Raw genomic sequence first — 23,354 nt, forward strand, 5'->3', positions numbered from 1 at the left:
ATTGTAGGATTTTTTATGAATTTATTAGCAAATTATGGTGGAGAAAAAGTATTTGGTCAATAACAAAAGTTTCTCAATACTTTGTTATATACCCTTTGTTGGGAATGACAGAGGTCAAACGTTTTCTGTAAGTCTTCACAAGGTTTTCACACATTGTTGCTGGTATTCCTCCATGCAGATCTCCTCTAGAGCAGTGATGTTTTGGGGCTGTTGCTGGGCAACATGGACTTTCAACTCCTTCCAAAGATTTTCTATGGGGTTGAGATCTGGAGACTGGCTAGGCCACTCCAGGACCTTGAAATGCTTCTTACGAAGCCACTCCTTCGTTGCCCGGGCGGTGTGTTTGGGATCATTGTCATGCTGAAAGACCCAGCCACGTTTCATCTTCAATGCCCTTGCATCAAAATCTCACGATACATGGCCCCATTCATTCTTTCCTTTACACGGATCAATCTTCCGGGCCCCTTTGCAGAAAAACAGCCCCAAAGCATGATGTTTCCACCCCCATGCTTCACAGTAGGTATGGTGTTCTTTGGATGCAACTCAGAATTCTTTGTCCTCCAAACACGACGAGTTGAGTTTTTACCAAAAAGTTATATTTTGGTTTCATCTGACCATATGACATTCTCCCAATCTTCTTCTGGATCATCCAAATGCTCTCTAGCAAACTTCAGACGGGCCTGGACATGTACTGGCTTAAGCAGGGGGACATGTCTGGCACTGCAGGATTTGAGTCCCTGGCGGCGTAGTGTGTTACTGATGGTAGGCTTTGTTACTTTGGTCCCAGCTCTCTGCAGGTCATTCACTAGGTCCCCCCGTGTGGTTCTGAGATTTTTGCTCACCGTCTTGTTTGTCTTCCATTTCCTAATAATTGCTCCCATAGTTGATTTCTTCAAACCAAGCTGCTTACCTATTGCAGATTCAGTCTTCCCAGCCTGGTGCAGGTCTACAATTTTGTTTCTGGTGTCCTTTGACAGCTCTTTGGTCTTGGCCATAGTGGAGTTTGGAGTGTGACTGTTTGAGGTTGTGGACAGGTGTTTTTTATACTGATAACAAGTTCAAACAGGTGCCATTAATGCAGGTAACGAGTGGAGCACAGAGGAGCCTCTTAAAGAAGAAGTTACAGGTCTGTGACAGCCAGAAATCTTGTAGGTGACCAAATACTTATTTTCCACCATAATTTGCAAATAAAGTCATAAAAAAAATCCTACAATGTGATTTTCTGGATTTTATTTCTAATTTCGTCTGTCATAGTTGAAGTGTACCTATGATGAAAATTACAGATCTTTTTAAGTGGGAGAACTTGCACAATTGGTGGCTGACTAAATACTTTTTTGCCCCACTGTATATATGGGGGCAGGGGTGTATATGTATACCCATTGATTCTTGGAGAATATAACTATACACCCAATAACATTCATTTATAAGTCTAAGTATTAACTAAGTATTCTAGCTTTAAGAACTACATTGGTTAAGGAAGATTGACTTTTTATCTTTCTTAAAACACTCCAATACAAAAGTAGCCTATTAGGCAGGCTACACAAATAGTAGACAGAAATAGGAAGTTAGGTTCAATCTAGCAGTGGAGAAAGAAATGTATTGAGAGTCAAAAAGCTTAAAACCCTTTACATTTGTGGGAATTGAAACATTTCTTCCGGAAGAAATATGAAAAGCATATGCATAACCATTGTAGCAATTGAAAGGGAACAATTTGGAGATAATGGGAACATTATTAGACCAAAAGGTGAGTACGCAACATTTCACTTGAATCAAAATATTACTCTGTTGATTTGATTATTTATTGTACTTCTTGCAACATTTGTTGATAACAAAATCTGAAAATACTCTGGATAACATAAGACTATTCATGGAAAACGTGGGGTAGGCGCAACATAACATTTACAAAGGTTTGAGTGAGAGGGCTAACTGGAGTCTCCAAGTGGCACACACCTCTCCAAAATGTGCACAGTTCTTAAGCAATTTCACTGCACTTATGACTCACAAGAAGTCTTCAACTATAAGGTACTGTTTTGAGGTCTCCTAGCTGTGCCGCTGAGGAAGCAGAGCAAGCACACTTGTAAATGTTACATTTAAAAACACTCCCCTGCATCACCAAATTACTTTTGTAGTTTACGCAATCCAAAAATGGTCAAGTAAAAATCTCGATCTGGGTCAGGCGGGCATGATTTCAAAGCTTTTTCTATTGCCAACATGACTAGCTAAGTTCTAAAATAGGATCTGACAGTGCTAGGCTTGCACAAGGCAGTTCAGAGAAACAGACTAATGTTGGTGCGTATATAGAAAGGGGTCATGAGTGTATTCAGGTGCGTGTGCCGCGCCAAATATTCTTCACAATGAACAAACAACGGCTCAACTCTGTTCAGAACAACCCAGGGTTTGACAACACGTCATCTTGTAACTGTACAAACATAGTGATCATAAACGTTGACACTATATATGACATGGGTTTTATGATTTGGAAATGTGAAGAGCCCATTTGGACTCACAGGTGTTTGGCTTGCTCGTATGACATCAAAACTGTATTTATTATAATTCACAGTGTCTCATCTTTCAAAACACATGGTCCTCTTATTTACACTATGCCCCCAAAGTTGCCCAATTACAGGGAGGGAAGGTGACAGCTTCTTGTCGCACATCAAATCAAAGTTCATTTGTCACGTGCGCCGACTACAACAGGTGTAGTAGACCTTACAGTGAAATGCTTACTTACAGGCTCCAACCAATAGTGTGGTGGAAAAAACGTGTGTGTGTGTGTAGGTAATTAAGAAAAAAAACAGTAAAAAGACATTTGAAAATAAGAGTAGCAAGGCTACACACAGACACCGGTTAGTTTGGCTGATTGAGGTAGTATGTACATGTGGGTAGTTAAAAAGAGAGCACTGTTATAATCTGAGACCTGATAATTCAGCAGCCAATTAAAGCTGTGTTCTTTAACACACACACACAAAGAGAGAGAGACCACAGAGAGAGAACAGAGAGAGAGGAGGCCCATTGGTGGCTATATCAGGAGCCAGCTGACTCATCAGTACACTCTGTGCCGCATCACTGCACTGATAGCCAGATCCCCCTCAAACATTGCAGTCACCACCTCTTCTCTCTCTTTCCCACTCCTTCTCTCTTTCCGTCAAATGTTTTGTTCCACTACCTCTTGCAATTTGACTGGCCATTTCGCTCTCATCCTTCTCTCTTTTTCCCTCCTCTCCATCTCTTTCACTGCTCCCTTCTTTCTCTTGTTCTCTGGCTCCAACTCTTCCCATGTTTCACCCTCTTCCTTCCCTCGATGCATTTCTCTGTGCCCCTCTCGCTCTCTAGTGTCCTCAATCTGCTGGTGGCACAGTGGGTAATGCCAGCTGACACCCTGGCACTGGGTGGCATGCCCCAAACAGCCTACATATGGTGGGGTGTTTGTTGTGGTAGCCGGGGAAGCCATGTTTTACTACATGAGCCACCCAAACATCTGAACTGAAGACGTGCTGTAGGTCTGACTGTACAACACTCCGAGAGCACGCCCTGTCCCACCGCGTAAACACACACGGGGTGGGAACTATGAGTGTCAGTCTGAGGTGGAAGGATTGTCTCTAGTAAAACGGCGGGTTGGACCTCCTGCTTTAACAAGCCACTGGGATTGGTGACATCACCATATTCACGCTCCATGTTGCACAGTGGCCCAGGCTCAGAATAGACAGTTACACTTGAAGTGACATGGCAGGGAGGAGCCACGTATCCGCAAAAATGAATTAATACAGTCATCTCTTAATTCTTGTCAAAGGAAATATATGTTTTTTTACATGAAAAAAGAGAAAACGGTATCAGAGTTTTAGGGCAAGAGCATAGGTATATATATAGTCATGAATTGAAGCAGTGCTCAGAGCATGACTATCCATTCATTCATTTATTTCCTTCCTTTTCCCTCTGATATAGTTTAACGTTTAATTTCCTACATCCCCCATTCTCTTCTCCTGAGCAGTCTGTCCTTCTCTTCTCTCTGATGATGTCAGCATGTATCACACACTCAGTCAGCCCTGCTCCTATTTACAGATACCTGCCTTGCAGTGGAAGAAAGACAAAACAATCACTTCCTGTGTGTGTGTGCGCGTGTTGATCTCATCCCACGACCCCCTCAGTGGTCGTTGCGTCACAGGCTGAGTCGGTGCATAGTACATAGCGAGCATCCTTGCACTCCATTGTGAGCGGCGAGTGTTAGGTGTGGGTGAGGTCCTCAGAGTGAGCAAGAGTTGCAAGGTGAGGAGTGTGAGGTGTGTATAAAGAGTGTGTAACCCCTTGAGTGGAAGGTTGGTATAGTTTTATAAGAATCGCAGGCTACATGTCATACATCTTAAATGGGGAGAGTTGTGCTTGGTGTGTGTGTTTAGAAAGCCAGTTGGACCTTTACCGATTTGTCTTTCAGCCTCTCCCCCTTGATGAGGAAGTCTGCTGTGGGGTTGGTGGTGGTGGTGTTTGGGTCTGTGGTGCTGCTGTTGCTGTCCGCTGTCTGGCTGACTTTGTAGACGGTAACGCAGCTGAGGCCCCCGCCTCCCAGAGGCAGCCACCCACCACTGGAGTCATCCCGAGTCATGACCACTGCTCTCACACGCGCATAACTGTCACTGCAGAGAGAGAGAGAGGGAGAGAGAGAGAGAGAGAGGGATAGTTAGGGTGGGACCGCAACAAGACCATGGCATCAACTACCTCCACATATAGAGAGAAGTTGAACACAACCATGTTGCCTCATGAATATAGGGGTGCCATCGCACACAGACAGAACATGGTTAGACATAATGACTGCAACACATTCCATGACCACTGCTTGAACACACACTTTATAACTGACCGTGATGTGACTCTCTCACAACTGTCAGTAAGTGAGAGAGGGAGAGAAAGAGAGAGAACCAGAGACAGGAAGACAGAGTTTGAGGTGTCAGAGAAAGACAAAATCATTTGAGCAGACGGGTCATAAAAACAAACGTTTAAACATCTTGGCCATCTATTGTTATAATCTCGACCTGGCACAGCCAGAAGAGGACTGGCCACCCCTCAGAACCTGGTTCCACCTCTAGGTTTCATCCTGGGTTCATGCCTTTCTAGGGAGTTTTTCCTAGCCACTGTGCTTCTACATCTGCATTGCTTGCTGTTTGGGGTTTTAGGTTGGGTTTCTGTTTAGCACTTTGTGACAGGGCTTTACAAATACATTTGATTGATAAAAGACAATGGCAGGAGGACCTGGGAACCCAACACACCCCAAAAACAACAGGATATTAAACTCTTGAATAACCATTTACAACCTCCATATCCCATGGGCTTCACTGACAGATGATTTTGACAGGACTTATCCTACTGGTTAGAGTTGAACAAATGGTAATAGCCAAGGATACCCAACCACAATCAATAGGTATTGGAGAGAAGCAAAAAATGAAGCATAAAATGCAAATCTGTTAGAGTCTATAAAGATACCAACTGAAAACTCAATCCCAGGTTACCATAAACTAAAACGCACTATGGTTATAACTAACTAGCACCACATTAAAAAGGCCCCTACATATGACAGAGGCAGAAAGTCGGTCTTTTGTGTGTGGTGTGCGGTATGTGTGTGTTGGGGGGGGTGTCAGTCAGTGCATATGATGTGTCCCGCCCCTTTCAGGTCAAACAGTGGGTGAGTGACCACGTGGGCAGGCTACAGTACCAGGCTCATGCTGTGGCCTCACCTTTCCCCTACAGCAGGCCAGGCAGGTAGTTACTGTAGTGTAGTAAATGTATCCAGCCCTCTCCCTGTGCTCTATGGCTGCCGTCTGATGGCTCTCTGATTAGATAAGAACATTCCACTGGGCCACCGGAAACGACAAAGGTCAAAGTGTGCTGAGGGTAGCACTTTACAGATCCTACTAGTAACATATTAAAGGCTGGGAGGAAGAGAGAAATGAGGGAGTTTGACCGCGAGACGTCTCTCTGTGGCACGGTGCACCCTCACCGAATGATGACGCCAGTATGGAAGACCAAACCTGCCATAATTAAAAATAAACAAATAATGAAAAAAATTGACACAGAGCAACGAAATACGAAAACTGACCCAAATTAAATGCATTTCTCTCCACATACCTGTATGTATTCAATTATTGATCTATTATCCAATTATTTACACTTTTCATTTCTGTATGATAATGACAGGGTGTCAATGACAGGGTGACAAATGTCTGTGGGTGGTATCTAACACACCATTGGTTGTCACGGCGTGTTGCTGTATTGCTTTTGCCTGGCTCTGATGGTCCACAAAGTAAAACTACACATACTTGAGAGACCAACCAGTAGATAGCTACAGTAGCCCAGTTCTTCTGGCATGTAGTATGGCTGCAATCAGATGAGCGGTAACCAGAGACTTGGCGGTGCTGGCTAACACTGCTGAAAACATTGCCTCTCCAGATGAACTGTTTTCAGTGTGGAGGCATGCATTAAAAAATTGGGTCAGCTAGCTGCTACAACAGACAAAAGTGAACGCGTTAGTTCTTAACAATTTGAAGGAAGTTGCCCGAGGACTTCAGATTCTGGCTGAATGAAAGCAAATCCCTGCAGCAATGTTTCAACATCTAGTGGAAAGCCTTCCCAGAAGAGTGAAGGCTGTTAGCAACTAAGGGGGGGACCAACTCCATGTTAATGCCCATGATTTTGAAATGAGCTGGCCGACGAGCAGGTGCCCACACACTTTTGGTCATGTAGTCTGTTTTCTTGACACCCCCTTATTATCATATTGGAAGAAGAAATAAGGCAATAAATAATATCAATTAATAAAATGAATTAGTGGGATTACATTCTTTAAATAATTATTGATCCATTGGTGTGCATTTACTCATCTATGTATTCATCTATTTGTGTGTGCATTTATTTATAATTATGGCAGGTTTGATCCTCCATTGCCAGCGCCACTGGGTTTGGTTGGGAACATGTATTTACCCCCTCCTGTTAATTGTGATCAATTGTAGTAGTCAGTGAGCCCGGAATGAGAGAGGAAATGCCAAATGACGCTTGATGACTGAAAATGTACAAAACGTTTACAAAGAGACTGCCTATTCAAGTACTGTCAAATAGGCTAATGGTCTCCGTCAAAAGACAGTTCCTGTCCGAGTTCCGTTTTCTCCACTCATACCAGTGTAAAGTCTCTCCACTGCAGCAACAACTCAAACAGGTGCCCTTTGCCCTGCAGCCACAACTCTTGGCAAACCTTTATGCCAAGGTTATTAGTTATCAATTAATCCATTTTAGTAATCGAGCTTAAACATATTTTTTCCTTGCATCCAAACTTAGGTAGACCTGCATACAAATGCTAGCCAGCCCTGGTAATAGTTGACCAAAGTTCCTTCCAGGATCAATGACCAAAGTTAATAACTACAAAATAAATTAACTAACAAAATAGGAAAGTTGGTTTAAGCAGCCTTGAAGCCACACAGTCAATTCTGGTCCCGGTGGAAGGAGGGATGAGAGGTGGGAGAAGGCCTACTGCATTACATCACTTGTGCACATAATGTCGTAACACACTCCTGGTCATGCTAATCAAAAGTAGCCTTCCTTCCTAGGAAGATGGATTCATACAAACATTAGGGCTTGAAACAAACAGGAGAGATGTGAGCTAAGATTTTTCCTGTGCGAGCATTTGGCTTGAAGAGACAATTCTCTTTACATTCCACTGCTCAGAGGGGGTTCGAATCTAGGGGTAGAGTCGTACACTACCTACGGGGGTAGTGTACGTGACGTGAGATATGAATCAAGATTTGCTTCTTTACAATACAGTAATATTTCTATACCAGTGTTTCCATTAGCTGGTAATAAAATTGCCCCCAGCCAATTGTCTGGGAGAAGAACAAACATGCAATATATGGCACTTTAGCCTGTTCATTGACTGAAATATGTCAATGTAGCACGAGAGCTGCTGATACAGCTCAAAACAATGGTTGTTACTGCTGGAGTAAAATGTGCTTTAATAAGCCCAATCATTGAGTAAAACCATTCTAAAGGCAATTGCACGTGTAAAAAATAAATAAATAATAAAAAAAATAATAATAGAAAAATTAAAAAAAACTATGGCCACGATTAAGCGGTACTATTTTTTAAACTGGTAATTGACACTTCCCATTCAAGTGCAGAGACAACTAGGCAGGCTTCAGCGTGTCGCACACCACTTTGCAATGAGCTGGAGGCAGTATGCATTTTGAAAACATATACATACTTTTTTAAAACCTGAATGTTTTACTACATATTATGATGCATGTCTTACCTTGCTTCAAAGTAGCCAAGCCAAAATCTAACCAAACGTGCAGGCAATTATTTTATACAAATATTGAAACAAGTAGCCCCCCCTTTATGCTGCTGCTCCTCTCTGTTAGTATCTATACATAGTCACTTTAATAACTCCACCTACATAGTACCTCGACTAACTGGTGCCCCTACACATTGACTGTACCGGTATCCCCTGTATATAGTCTCGCTATTGTTATTTCACTGCTGCTCTTGAATTATTTGTTACTTTTATTTATTTTTTTGTTAATATTTTTCTTAAAACTGCATAAGGGCTTGTAAGTAAGCATTTCACTGTAAAGTTCACTGATGTATTCGGCGCATGTGACAAATAAAATGTGATATGACGTCGCAGGTTACTACTTCACAGGAGAGCCATTTGAACGTTAACTTTTTTTTGCTGTTGATCAAAATGCGTTTTTGGGCAGAAATGCCTTCTGGAACATGTGAACTTTCATGTGCCTTAATAACAAACATGTATACCATCTGTAAATACGAATACAAATTGTTAAATTACGATTCTAGTAAAGCAGAAACCTTCCTGCTAATGAATGGACTGGACATGCCGAGAGATGAGTTCAGATGGGTCTGCCTTGTAGCACCTTCTGTTTATAACATGATCTGCTCTGTACATGTAGATAACCCTTTCTACTGCAGCTTTCTTGAATGATGATATGGAGAACTGCAAGTGTTTCTCTGGATTACATCTTCAAACTAAAGGCAACCATGGCATCCGTGACAAAGCGGGAGAAAGATCAGATGACATTGGCATTGCACACGGTCAGTGTGAACCAGAGTGACTTGTACAAGAAAGCTGTACAAACAAAACGGAAATGACAAAGTACGTGATATTTAATGAAAAGGGTTGCAGTCTGCTGCGAAGCGTTCATCCATGTATACAGGTAAGAGTCTAGCTACATTTTCAGATATAAAAGTTTCTCATTTTGCCAGAAAGCTATAAAAATCGGTTTGTATTGCTAGTACTCCATGGATTGGGATTATAGTTCATTATTTAGCTAGCTAGCTACTCCAACTTAAAGCGTACTGTTAGCTTGCTAGCTAATATTAGCTGGCTGGCTCACTAGCTAATGTAACATGTGTGATCTGTGAAGCAATATTATTCGTATCTCAGGAAACCATTCACATTGCTAGTTATAGCCTAATGTTAGCTAGCTAACTAACATTGAACCTAGTTGGGTAGCTTTAGCTAGCTATGACAATCGGTTTGTATTGCTAGTAATCTATGGGTTGGGATTATGGTTCATTGTTTAGCTCGCTCGCTAGCTAGCTACATGTCTAAACAAAAGACTCCACTTCACCAGATGACATAACCCATCAAATTAGCCAGGAGTGTCTGGCGGTGATTACGGCCATTTATTGTATAATAATGCTAATGTATTTGTACCTGGAATTTGTCTTTCAGCATCAATAGAACACGCCCGACTCTCCTCAATCATTCATACAAGGAGAATGGTCTAATGCCTCCCATCAATAGTGCCGGCCCAAGCAAGCACAGGTTCCACCTGAAGCATGGGGAACTTGCAGCGAGTTGTGAACTTCATCAACAACTATGCAGAAGATTATTATTATTACCAGGACACCACCCAGGAAACAAACCCTTTGGTGGAAAGCTGCTGCTATCTCATGTGACAAAATCAGCGGTGTAGTGTCTACTAGGGATATGACAACACTTGCATAAAGCATAAACAAATATTTTGTTTATTATTTTACCTTCAACATGATTGGCAATACTTTTCTAGATCTCAAATTATTTGTGTAGTCAGGCTGTCTTCCTTCAGGAATCTGTGAAGAGACTGCTGGTGTAGTGAAGGACAGCACTGTGACAGGGGTCAACATTCCACAGCTAGGCCTCCCGGGTGGCGCAGTGGTTAAGGGCGCTGTACTGCAGCGCCAGCTTTGCCATCAGAGTCCCTGGGTTCGCGCCCAGGCTCTGTCGTAACCGGCCGCGACCGGGAGGTCCGTGGGGCGACGCACAATTGGCCTAGCGTCGTCCGGGTTTGGTCGGTAGGGATCTCCTTGTCTCATCGCGCACCAGCGACTCCTGTGGCGGGCCGGGCGCAGTGCGCGCTAGCCAAGGTTGCCAGGTGCACGGTGTAGCCTCCGACACATTGGTGTGGCTGGCTTCCGGGTTGGATGCTCGCTGTGTACGGCTGGTTGGGTTGTACGGCTGGTTGGGTTGTGTATCGGAGGACGCATGACATTCAGCCTTCGTCTCTCCCGAGCCCGTACGGGAGTTGTAGCAATGAGACAAGCTACTACAACAATTGGATACCACGAAATTGGGGAGAAAAAGAGGTAAAATTCAAAAATATATATATATATTTAAAAAAATTAACATTCCACAGCTGGATGGACTGGATGTACGGTGCTGGTGGAAAGCACCTGACTCAGAACAAGCAGTACCAGCACTTCAGGTGAATATAATTTTCATTCCATCGTATTTCCTTATTATATAAACTTGGGAGGTCAATTGATGTAATGTAATGTAATGTCTTCCATTTTTTTGTCTATTTCCTGTTGTTGCCAAGGAGCGTTCGGACTCAGTCAGTACCAGGTTTCAGCTGCTGCATATAGCTGATGTCTTTCCTCCCATAGATCATCTATGGGAGGAAAGACATCAGCTATATGCAGCAGCTGAAACCACCTGGACTGGACACAACTAGACAAACTTATCTTTTTGAGAAGATCGGGAGTTGTGCGACAAAGAGGCCATGGACATCACATACCCTGCACCAAAGTCAAGGGCAGAACAGAAACAGGCTCTCCGAATATAGATTCCCTTGTTCATACGTGGTGTGAACGGACGGGTTCATCACTGGAGGCAAGTTCCCAGTCATCCAGACTATCTTCAGTGCCTCTATGCAAATTACCATGAATCTCTAACATAAACATAAAAGTCATACGTTGCTGATAATATTTGTAATATCCTGCTGCTCAGCGACTACCTCTTAATGTATGCATATAACTGAACTTGTCTCACCAGTTTCACTGAGATCGTTATTGATATTGTTATTGTACATACAGTATATTATTTTGTTCTTTCTCTACTGGCATTGACACTGTTTTTACCATTTTTATATTGACACTTTCTATTCTTGATATTGCTAGTAATCATTTCACTGTACCATTTAAACCTTCTGTAGTGACCCATTTCCCTGAACAAGATGTGGTTGGGGGTTACATAATTTCCTTCACATGACCCATGAATTTAGACAAGTGTGTCTGGGTAAGCGTCATCTAAGATCTATAAAATATGTTTATCTGGACACTTTTTGATATTGCTACTATGCAAGTAACCATTCAACTGTACAGTTGACACTTTCTGTAACCTGCGCATGTAACAAATACTTTGATTTGTGTTTTTTTATATACCAGAGACAGTAATGTGAACAACAACATGACCAGCACCAAAGTTAGATTAGGATATAGGCCAAGTACTAGATAGTTTATTTCTACCTGGAGTTTCTTTTTGTAGGCTACTATTTTTAGTCTTAATCTTTGGTTGTTTACTACACTTTTCACTCTGTTTAGCACATGGCCTCACATGTGAACCCTTAAGGAGATGGGTGGGACTAAGGCTTAAGAGGGTGTGAATGATGCTGAAAGGGTGTAGACAAAGAGCTCTCCAGTAGGTGTACCATTTTCTCAAAAGTGGGGTTACAAGTTTATCAACTATAAAAGCAGAATGACTTTCCCATTGTTCCTCAACTGCAGTCTATGACATACCATTTTGTAGCTCTGAGTCTTTGCTTCTATCCAATGTAAAAACCAAAATTGGTCAGTCACATTTTTTGCTGGTCACAAATGACCATTTGAGTTATGCCGGAAACCTGGTAACTCAATATCACTGAATAATGCAGACGGTTTCATAAACCGAAGAACATCCATATTTCTGGAGGTATCACAATCAGGTGCTACACATACACTCGCTCTGCCCTTCAACTGCTTACTAAAGTGTTGTTCCAATTCATTTCAATCACTTTTTAACCGCAGCCCTTTTGATTTGAATGAAACTTGCTGTACATATTTGCCCTTGGTAGAAGTAGTCAGAAAGTTACTGTTTGTACCTGAATGCCAAAACATTTTAGGAGATTGAGTAGAGCTAGATGATATGGACAAAATATAGCACTGTATTTTTCACGGTATGACAGTATTTTATGTTTTGGAACAAATTTGCTTTGTGTGTGACCCTAGGGTGGAAACAAAGTGATTTCAATGGGTCTATCTCCATTTTGATTGGTTCATGTTGAATTGAACAGTATAAAACAAAAATATCCATTTCTGCATTTCCTGCACTCATTTGAGATCATTTACACACTGGCATTGTATTTCCAAACAAATGTAACACACTTTTGATTAAATCTTCAGCGCTCATTGACAATGCATTGAGTAGAATGCTCAGTTGGGCATCAATTAGGGATGCACGATATATCGGTGAACACAGCATTCCTAACTTAGCCCACAATGTCTGCTGTGTGGATCGAGCAGTCAACAAGTCGATCAGTCATTTGAAAGAGTAAGAAAGTTTCAGCGAGACAAGTGAAAGGCGAAATCCATTAAAGCCAATATAATGGAATTCATTGCCCTTGACAACCATTCTGTCGTGGGTGATGTTGGCTTTCGCCGACTGGTCAAGTACCAGTACACACTACCAAGTGCGCTACTTTTCAGATGTTGCCCTACCGGAGTTACACAGTAATCGTGTCACTGCTATTAGCTTCACGACATACATACTATGGAACGCCGTTTTTGCAGTCATTTTCATTATACATAGCAATGATTTAGGAATCCTTGACAGTAAGTATTAGCTAGGTTGCCACGTGTTGTTTGCCTATTGAAATGTAACTACAATTCATGAAAATAAATAGCTAGCCAGCCACTTAACCCCGTTACCCAAAACTAAGGTTATATGCAGCCAGTTAGTGAGGCTCAACCGGACCGGGTTATGTGTTGCGAAGCTAGCCACAATAAGGATTAGGCACAATAGTGGAATTTGCGGTTTGCCTTCAAAATAAAAGTGTCATTGACAGTGATGCAAATGAATACAAATAGCAGAATTGTGCCATACTTTTATTTTGAAGGCTAACCGCAAAATCCACTCTTGTGGCTAATCATCGGGGCTCACTTCACAGATTGGTCTGACTACCATCAATCAAATAAGAACTGTCTTATAAATTATTTTAGATGACACCTAGCTATATAGGTAGCTACTGAAACAGCTATAGCTACTGAAACAGATATCGTTTTGCTATGTTTTTGGGGAAGATCATTGTTTGCATCCATGAGCTAGCTAGCTTTTCTTTATGACCAGCACTGTAGGTGCGCTAGACAACTACCAGCATCATAGCATATGCATCGATGAATCAATGAATCGTTGTGACATATGAAATACGAGTGATAGTGTAATCAATGTGTAATAACTACATTAAAATTATGAACGCGTTAAATTATTATGCGACGTGCAGTCATATTCAGGTCCTGATTGGTCAAATAGACACGTCAAATAGTATATATTTTGACACGCAAAGACCCAAACGGCGTTTCATAGAAATCCTGGTTGAGAATGAAACGAATGACCAAATGAACAAAGAAACAGAACAGCAAATAAGTAAAATAAATAGGTTTTGATTATGTCTTACTGGTACTGGGAACATACGTAAATGCCAAAAAAAGTAATTTTTGTTCAGTGTGGTGTGCGTGTGTGTAACCTTTATTTAACTAGGCAAGTCAGTTAAGAACAAATTCTTATTTACAATGACGGCCCAGACGACGCTGGGCCAATTGTTCGCCGCCTTATGGGACTCCCAATCACAGCCTGGATGTGATACAGCCTGGATTCAAACCAGGGACTGTAGTGACACCTCTTGCACTGAGATGCAGTGCTTTAGACTGCTGCGTCCATGTTTGTGTTTTAACTATTTAACTGTACTAGAATGCTTAAGGCAAATAACATTTTTAATATTGTTCATCGGTTTCGTTTTTTTGGCAAGGAAAATATTTCGGATATCGGCCAAAAATGTAATGTCGGTGCATCATTAGCATCAAAACAATATTGTGATGAAACATGCAACCCATGAATAGTTAGAATATAAATAATAGTGGGCACTTTGAATACGAATGAAAATATACGATACACATCGCATATCACATTTAATAAACCAAACATTCAAATACTGTTATAGAACATCAAGTAAAAACCCAAACCGGTCCGTGCATCAATATCGGAACATAGTAAAACACGTTATACCACCCAGCCCTAAGATTGAGGTGCTTAAAGTTGACCCATTTTGCATACCCCACTCCACCATGAGACATCTATGTCTTCATCACTGGAAAATATACACAATTGATTTTGATATAATTTAAAAGCTTCCAAACACTAACAATTCCTTGAATTATAATTTTTTTAAATAAAGAATTATATCATTATTTTAACATCAATTCGCTAAAAACGCATCAACTCTGTTTTTCACATTGTAAGTTAAACCCTATTTGACATCTGAGGTGTTTGTGTTGTGCCTGTCATCAGTTGAGACACAGTATACTCTTGAATACAGGTGGGTGTCATTTCAAACATTTAAATACAATGAACATAGTGCATTCAGAAAGTATTCAGACCCCTTCCCTTTTTCCATATTTTGTTACGTTACAGACTTATCCTAAAATTGATTAAATAAATGTTTCCTTAATCTATACACAATACCCCGTAATGACAAAGCAAAAACAGGTTTTTAGACAGCTTTGCAAATTTTTATAAAAATAAAACAGAATGACCTCATTTACATAAGTATTCAGACCTTTTGCTATGAGACTCGACTCAAATTGAGCTCAGGTGCATCCTGTTTCCATTGATCATCCTTGAGATGTTTATACAACTTGAGTGGATTCCATCTGTGGCAAATTCAATTGATTGGACATGATTTGGAAAGGGACACATTATATAAAGGTCCCACAGTTGACAGTGCATGTCAGAGCAAAAACTATGCCTTGAGGTTGAAGGAAAGGCCGTAGAGCTCCGAGACAGGATTGTGTCGAGGAACAGATCTGGCGAAGGGTACAAAAACATTTCTGCAGCATTGAAGGTCCAAGAACGCATTGGCCTCCATCATTATTAAATGGAAGAAGTTTGGAAACACCAAGAAGCATCCTAGAGCTGGCCGCCAGGCCAAACTCAGCAATAGGGAGAAAAGGGCCTTGGTCAGGGAGGTGACCACAAACCCGATGGTCCCTCTGACAGAGCTCCAGAGTTCCTCTGTGGAGATGGGAGAACCTTCCAGAAGGACAACCATCTCAGCAACACACCATCAAACAGGCCTTTATGGTAGAGTGGCCAGACGGAAGCCACTCCTCAGTAAAAGGCATGACAGCCCGTATGGAGTTTGCAAAAAGGCACCTAAAGGACTCTCAGACTATGAGAATCAAGACTCTCTGGTCTGATGAAACTAAGACTTAACCATTTGGCCTAAATGCCAAGCGTCACGTCTGGAGGAAACCTGGCACCATCCCTACTGTGAATTATGCTGGTGGCAGCATCATGCTGTGGGGTGGTTTTTCAGTGGCAGGGACTGGGAAACTAGTCAGGTTTGAGGGAAAGATGAACAGAGCAACGTACAGAGAGATCCTTGATAAAAAAATCTGCTCCATAGCACTCAGGATCTCGGACTGGGGCAACGGTTCACCTTCCGACAGGACAACAACCCTACCAAGACAATGCAGGAGTGGCTTCTCTGAATGTCCTTGAGTGGCCCAGCCAGAGCCCAGACTTGAACCCGATCGAACATCTCTGGAGAGACCTGAAAATGTGCCAAATTTTTCTAAAAACCTGTTTTTGCTTTGTCATTATGGGGTATTGTGTGTAGATTGATGGGAAACATGTATTTGACCCGTTTTAGAATAAAGGTTGTAATTAGAGGATGACCGATTATGATTTTTCAACGCCAATACCGATTAGTGGAGGACCAAAAAAAAAAAACGATACCGATTAATGGCCGATTTTTATAATAATGACAATTACAACAATACTGAATGAACTTTTATTTTAACTTAATATAATACATAAATAATAAAATCTACTTAGTCTCAAATAAATAATGAAACATGTTCAATTTGGTTTAAATAATGCAAAAACAGTGTCGGAGAAGTAAAAGTGCAATATGTGCCATGTAATAAAGCTAACGTTTCAGTTCCTTGCTCAGAACATGAGAACATATGAAAGCTGGTGGTTCCTTTTAACATGAGTTCAATATTCCCAGTTAAGAAGTTTTAGGTTGTAGTTATTATAGGAATTATAGGACTATTTCTGTCTATACCATTTGTATTTCATTTACCTTTGACTATAGGCTGGCCAGCCTAACCTCGGTTGTTGATAGGCTTGAAGTCATAAACAGCGCTGTGCTTCAAGCATTGCGAAGAGCTGCTGGCAAACGCAGGAAAGTGCTGTTTGAATGAATGCTTACGAGCCTGCTGCTGCTTACCACTGCCCAGTTCGACTGCTCTATCAAATCATAGACTTAATTATAATAAACTCAGAGAAATACGAGCCTTAGGTCATTAATATGGTCAAATCCGGAAACTATCATTTCGAAAAACAAAAATGTTTATTCTTTCATTGAAATACGGAACCGTTCCGTATTTTATCGAACGGGTGGCATCCCTAAGTCTAAATATTGCTGTTACATTGCACAACCTTCAATGTTATGTCATGTCATAATTATGTACAATTCTGGCAAATTAATTACAGTCTTTGTTAGGAAGAAATGGTCTTCACACAGTTCACAACGAGCCAGGCGGCCCAAACTGCTGCATATACCCCGACTCTGCTTGCACAGAACACAAGAACAGAGACGCAATTTCCCTAGTTAATATTGCCTGCTAACATGAATTTCTTTTTTTTGAATTTTACCCCGTTTTTCTCCCCAATTTCGTGGTATCCAATTGTTTTAGCAGCTACTATCTTGTCTCATCGCTACAACTCCCGTATGGGCTCGGGAGAGACGAAGGTTGAAGGTCATGCGTCCTCCAATACACAACCCAACCAAGCCGCACTGCTTCTTAACACAGCGCGCATCCAACCCGGAAGCCAGCCGCACCAATGTGTTGGAGGAAAGACCGTGCACCTGGCAACCTTGGTTAGCGCACTGAGCCCGGCCCGCCACAGGAGTCGCTGGTGAACGATGAGACAAGGACCCGGAGCCGGCTCTTGATAATTGAGACCATATGCTGGTGCGGTTGGCCCTGGGTTCCTCCTAATGCAAGACAATGCTAGACCTCATGTGGCTGGAGTGTGTCAGCAGTTCCTGCAAGAGGAAGGCATTGATGCTATGGACTGGCCCGCCTGTTCCCCAGACCTGAATCCAATTAAGCACATCTGGGACATCATGTCTCGCTCCATCCACCAACAGTTGCACCACAGACTGTCCAGGAGTTGGCGGATGCTTTAGTCCAGGTCTGGAAGGAGATCCGTCAGGAGACCATCCACCACCTCATCAGGAGCATGCCCAGGCGTTGTAGGGAGGTCATACAGGCACGTGGAGGCCACACACACACTACTGAGCCTCATTTTGACTTGTTTTAAGGACATGACATCAAAATTGGATCAGCCTGTAGTGTGGTTTTCCACTTTAATTTTGAGTGTGACTCCAAATCCAGACCTCCATGGGTTGATACATTTGATTTCCATTGATCATTTGTGTGTGATTTTGTTGTCAGCACATTCAGCTATGTAAAGAAAAAAGTATTTCATAAGAATATTTCATTCATTCAGATCTAGGATGTGTTATTTTAGTGTTCCCTTTATTTTTTGAGCAGTGTATATTGTTCGCTTTCTGCCGTGGTTGAGAAGGCCAAGCCCTTTGGATGAGTTATCTGTACAGCTGCCAATGCTTGATTTCCTTGCATTTTTCTCCCGTCTGCTCCTCCCCCTCTTCTCCAAGCAGAGCAGGCAGGCCCATTGCCCTAGCAACTCCAGACGCCACACAGACACAGCGTGTACACATGCTGCTTCAAAGCCTGTACTGTTGGTCCTTCAGACTAGCATGCGTCAAAACAAATTTAATTTGCACAATGTCTCTCGTTCACATTTGCTTGTAAATGTCCAAACGCACCAAAAATGACATTCGCATTCGGTAGCTCCTACCTATACATGTATAGCTTTATGAGCTGGTTTGCCTGTCTTTGCAATTTGATTATTTTCATTTGCGCTCTTTAGCATATTTAGGTACCTTTTGTTAGCATTCTGGTAATAGACAGCCAATGGCCTTTTCTTTTTTTGGTGCCCCCTTGTGTAGTACTAAGCCAGTAATACTGTAAATCCCAGGATGTGAGAAGGACTGTATTACAATATGAAATTCAGGATACCACCCAACTCTACTTCAGACCACTGCAATTTAGCTGGTACATCATTGAAATGTACATTGAATTGAAATGTTTACTTCCAATTACTACCACAAAGATGGCCGCCAGTCCACCTACTGTCAAATGTCAACTTAAAAGGGGAATGCCTATTCTATTATACATTTTTCTATGACTTCAATAGGCTTCTTATGGAAGATTGACAGTATAATTTAAAACAGTTGATATTCTCATCCAAGTCAACATTCTCTGATGTGTGGACCACCAACCACCTTTGTGCTACCATTTGAAAGTTACATTTCAAATTGTATTTATCAGCCAAAACATGACACCCACCCTGTATAAGAGCATGCTGTGTCTCTACTGATGGCCGGCACAATGCAAACACCTCAGATGATGTTAAACAGGCTCTAAGCTACAACATATGCGAAAATGAAAAATATCTATTTTTAACGCTTTTCTTGATAGTTGATGTTAACCTGTTGATCCTACTTGAGACGTCTGCGTCTCAAGTAGGCACCTGGAAATGCAAATGCGCTACGCTAAATGCTAAATGTACTCGTTAAAACTCAAACGTTCATTAAAACACACATACAGGGTATTGAATTAAAGCTACACTCGTTGTGAATCTAGCCAACAAGTCAGATTTTTAAAATGCTTTTTGGCGAAAGCATGAGAAGCTATTATCTGATAGCATGCAACACCCCAAAATGCCTGAAGGCGACGTAAACAAAAGAATTAGCGTAGCCGGCGCTACACAAATACAGAAATAAAATATAAAACATTCATTACCTTTGACGAGCTTCTTTCTTGGCACTCCTATATGCCCCATAAACATCACTATTGGGTCTTTTTTTCGATTAAATCGGTCCATATATATCCAAAATAGCCATCTATGGAAACTGTGTAATTCAGAAAAAAACATTGTTTCAAAACGCTGCGTCATTTTTTAAAATTAAAAAAGTCGACGATAAACTTTCACAAAAGACTTCGAAATACTTTTGTAATCCAACTTTAGGTATTAGTAAACGTTTATAATCTATCAAAATGATCACGGGGCGATGTGTATTCAATAGCTCCACGTCTTCAAATCATGGTCGAAAATCTCTCCTCCAAAACATCCTGTCGGAGACCGGAAGAAATGGAATCTCTTTCCTTTGTTTGACCAAGAAATAACTCTCAGGAAAATGACGACAATGGCGGCATCGTGTGGAATCTGTAGGAATTGCATCCTTGGCCCTATTTAATTTGGTGTCCTTTAAACAATACATGCAGGTGGCGCATGGATATTATTTTCAGCTTTCAGTGACCAGTTTTTCTTGCGCTTTTCGATGAAACACACGCTCTGTTATAGTCACAGCCGTGATTTAACCAGTTTTAGAAACTTCAGAGTGTTTTCTATCCACACATACTAATCATATGCATATACTATATTCCTGGCATGAGTAGCAGGACGCTGAAATGTTGCGCGATTTTTAACAGAATGTTCGAAAAGGGAGAGGGTAGACTTAACAGGTTTTAACGGTTTAAAAATTATCTTTTGAATCCCTTTATTTTGAATTGTATTTTTAAATAGTTTTACAACACTGTTTGTCGATGATATCAAACTCAACTGTTTATCTTTTACAGCAGGGATGGGCAACTGATGGGGCGGGGGCCACAAAATCTGAAATGATCATGAGGGGCCGCAGTGGCTCGTGGGTCTGCGTACCCACACATGCAGTCAGAGCCGGCTCTAGCGTTCTATGGGGTCCTAGGAAAAAATGTGTTGCCCCCCCTCTCATACCTTGTGAGCAAAACATTTTAGCAGACCCCCTCTTGATAGCTGAGAGAAAGTTTTTCAATTAATTTCCTGCAATTCTACACATTTTGCCATAGGGTAGAGAGAAATATTTGCAGTTTTTAATGAGATTTGAGTCAGACTGGCTGACAAAAATCAATGGGGGCCCCTCGACCATGATTACTATACGTTTCAATAGCTGGCCGCTAGACTAACTTTTTTTTGCTGGCATGGGCTAATTGATTGAATGTCAGTGACTGACATAAGAGAACAACTGCTGATACACAACCACATTTCACAATTGCACCTTCTGTATTCTACAATTTTACAACATTAAAGTTGAGACTGACTGATCCGTGGGCCTGCAAAAGTGGGTCCCACCCATCCCTGTTTTGCAGTGATGGTAGAGTGGGGTATATAAAAATGGGCAAACTTAGAGCACCTCTCCCCTTTAAATGTTTGGGCATTCAGGTCCAAAAAGTTACTCTGACCACTTCTATTGTGGGCAAATATGTATAGAAAGTTTTGTTCAAAGCAAAAGGGGTGTGGTCAAAAAGTGATTGAAATCAAATGGAACGGCCCTAAAGCAGCATGACAATGAGCAGCATTTGTCTGGAAAAATAGGCCTTGCACTGTCCAGACATTAAAATATCTACAAATTGATTCACTTCCTTTCATTCCAATTCAATTCATATTTCTCCTCTCATGCAACAACTCCTACACCCCTGCTTAAAAAGAGAAACCCACAATCTGCTAAAAAAGCACGTGCTAAGCCTAGACACCAACTGCTCCACTGTCCTCACACACACACACACACAATCCTCCTGTCCAGAGCGGGACGGTCTGTGGAGACTAAGGTTGGGCGCCGTGCTCCTCACTGGGTGCACACAGTCCACTGGACATACAATGAGAGCGGAAGCAGATCAGCTGGCTCAGGCCTGCAAGGAGAGAGAGAGGGAGAGAGAGAAAGAGAGAGGAGCCCCCCCATTCCAAATTTTCTGCTGGATGACTGACTTCATTTCCGACAAAAAGGAGAAGAACAAAACAGAGGGAGTGAGTGAGCCCGGGGTAGAAAGAGGGTGTGGGTGGGGAGAGAGTCTTCAGCTCTCTTCCGGATTTAAAACCCCTCAAGTTCATCACCAAACTAGGACATGGGTCTCCTCTTCTCATGTGAGGGCATACATGTGCATTTCAGGATTATATCATCTTCCTCAATATAGGCTAGCCAAACAGGTTTGTGTAGTCAGGTCATTGAGAATGTTCGCTCAAAACAATCTTGTTGGATGTGAGATTTGAAACCCAAAATAAGGTTATTTTACTCCAAGGTTTGGAAACTATGTATTTGTCAACAAAAAAATGCATAACTTCAAAATATGTAGATCTCATGTACTGTCAGTAAGGCCTTACATCCATAGGTCAATTTATGAATTTGAGTGGTTACATTTCTTGAGTCTCTCAGCCAAAGTTCCCTCTTATCTATTGCATTGACAGGCACAAGCAGTCAGGAGTGTTTCATGGGGGTAGGTGTAGTCAATGATGCGGTATTAGAAGCCAGAGACCATTTGCTTTAAAGATTATTTTCTGAAATTCTTCGCATTTTGCCATCAGTCTAAGAGAACATTTTAAAGCTAATTTCCTGCAATTCTACACATTTTGCCATGGGGCTGAGAGCATATTTGCAGATTTAAAACCAGTTTCCTGCATGGCTTATGCTGTGTTCTTATGCGCTCTGAGTGACTCCAATATAAAAATCAATGGTATGACAATTTTTTAATGTTAGATTCTCCCTGACTGTCTAGTTGTTTTTTTTACCCCCTTTTCTCCCCAATTTTGTGATATCCAGATTGGTAGTTACAGGTCTGCAACTCCCGTACGGGCTAGGGAGAGGCAACGGTCAAGAGCCATGCGTCCTCCACTAACTTGTCGGAGGAAACACTGCATAACTGGCGCCCGAAGTCAGAGTGCATGTGCCCGGCCCACCACAAGGAGTCGCTAGAGTGCGATGGGACAAGAACATCCCAGACGGACAAACCCTCCTCTAACCCAGACGATGCTGTGCCAATTGTGAGCCATCTCATTGGTCTCCCAGTCGCGACCGTTAATGTTATGGAAAAGTATATTGTTCCATTATATTTCTATATTATTTTTTCTAAATATTTGGTTTAAGTTATTTAAGTTTACACTGAAAAACATTAAGTATTTTTTTATACTTTTTTTGCATTGGCAAACAATTGAGCAGTGGTGAGATGTCAGCGCGAAAGCCTCATGCGTGTGCTCAATTCTTTATATTCTTTGCTAGTTAATGAGTCATTAGCCCTATAATTTCTGGTCAGCAACGAGGGAATGATTGCCTCCTACAAGAGCACAAAACTTGTTTTATTCTAGCCATCTTTGAAAAGCGAGTCAGGAAAATAGCTTTTTTTGTTTTAAAAAGGCAGTGTTGCATTTTGAGACGGGCTTGAATAAAGTAAGAGGCCAATAGGCTGAGGGTAACATACAGTTGTCTGATTCTTTGTTATAAATCAGTCCCTTCAGGATTCCACAGGAATCTTGTGATATTTGTGGCCAAAAATGCTTCATTTGTCTCCAGCAAATCTGACATTTTGCATTGGAATATGCAATGATTTTGTCAAATTTGTGGGGGGAAATGCACTGAAGAGGGATTTTTCTTTTTGTGTGGCTTGATTTAACCACAATGGTAAATGTGCATTGATTTGTAGAAATTGCGAACCCTCTTTTTGTACTGCGGTGATGGGTCAGTTTTATGCAATAATTTTGCTTTGATTTGCCTGTTGTATGTGAAAATAGTGAAGTGATTGGTGAAATTTGCAAGCACTCATAACATACAGGGAATTGTTGATTTTGGTTTCTTGCATCAAACAACATTTTCAGTCACCTCCTT

General features: G+C 41.6%; 1 protein-coding gene across 1 annotated transcript in view; it reads right to left on the minus strand.

Moving 5' to 3' along the window:
* Positions 1-23,354, minus strand: part of LOC110497753 (sprouty-related, EVH1 domain-containing protein 1) — a 75,211-nt gene that overhangs the window by 25,097 nt on the left and 26,760 nt on the right. The window contains exon 2 of the mRNA XM_021574093.3: positions 4,415-4,628. Within this exon, the coding sequence (XP_021429768.3) occupies positions 4,415-4,628 (214 nt within the window). The remainder of the gene's footprint in view (positions 1-4,414; positions 4,629-23,354) is intronic.

Source organism: Oncorhynchus mykiss, chromosome 19, assembly GCF_057628025.1.
Source record: "Oncorhynchus mykiss isolate SJ-2025 chromosome 19, ASM5762802v1, whole genome shotgun sequence".
Classification (NCBI taxonomy): Eukaryota; Metazoa; Chordata; class Actinopteri; order Salmoniformes; family Salmonidae; genus Oncorhynchus; species Oncorhynchus mykiss.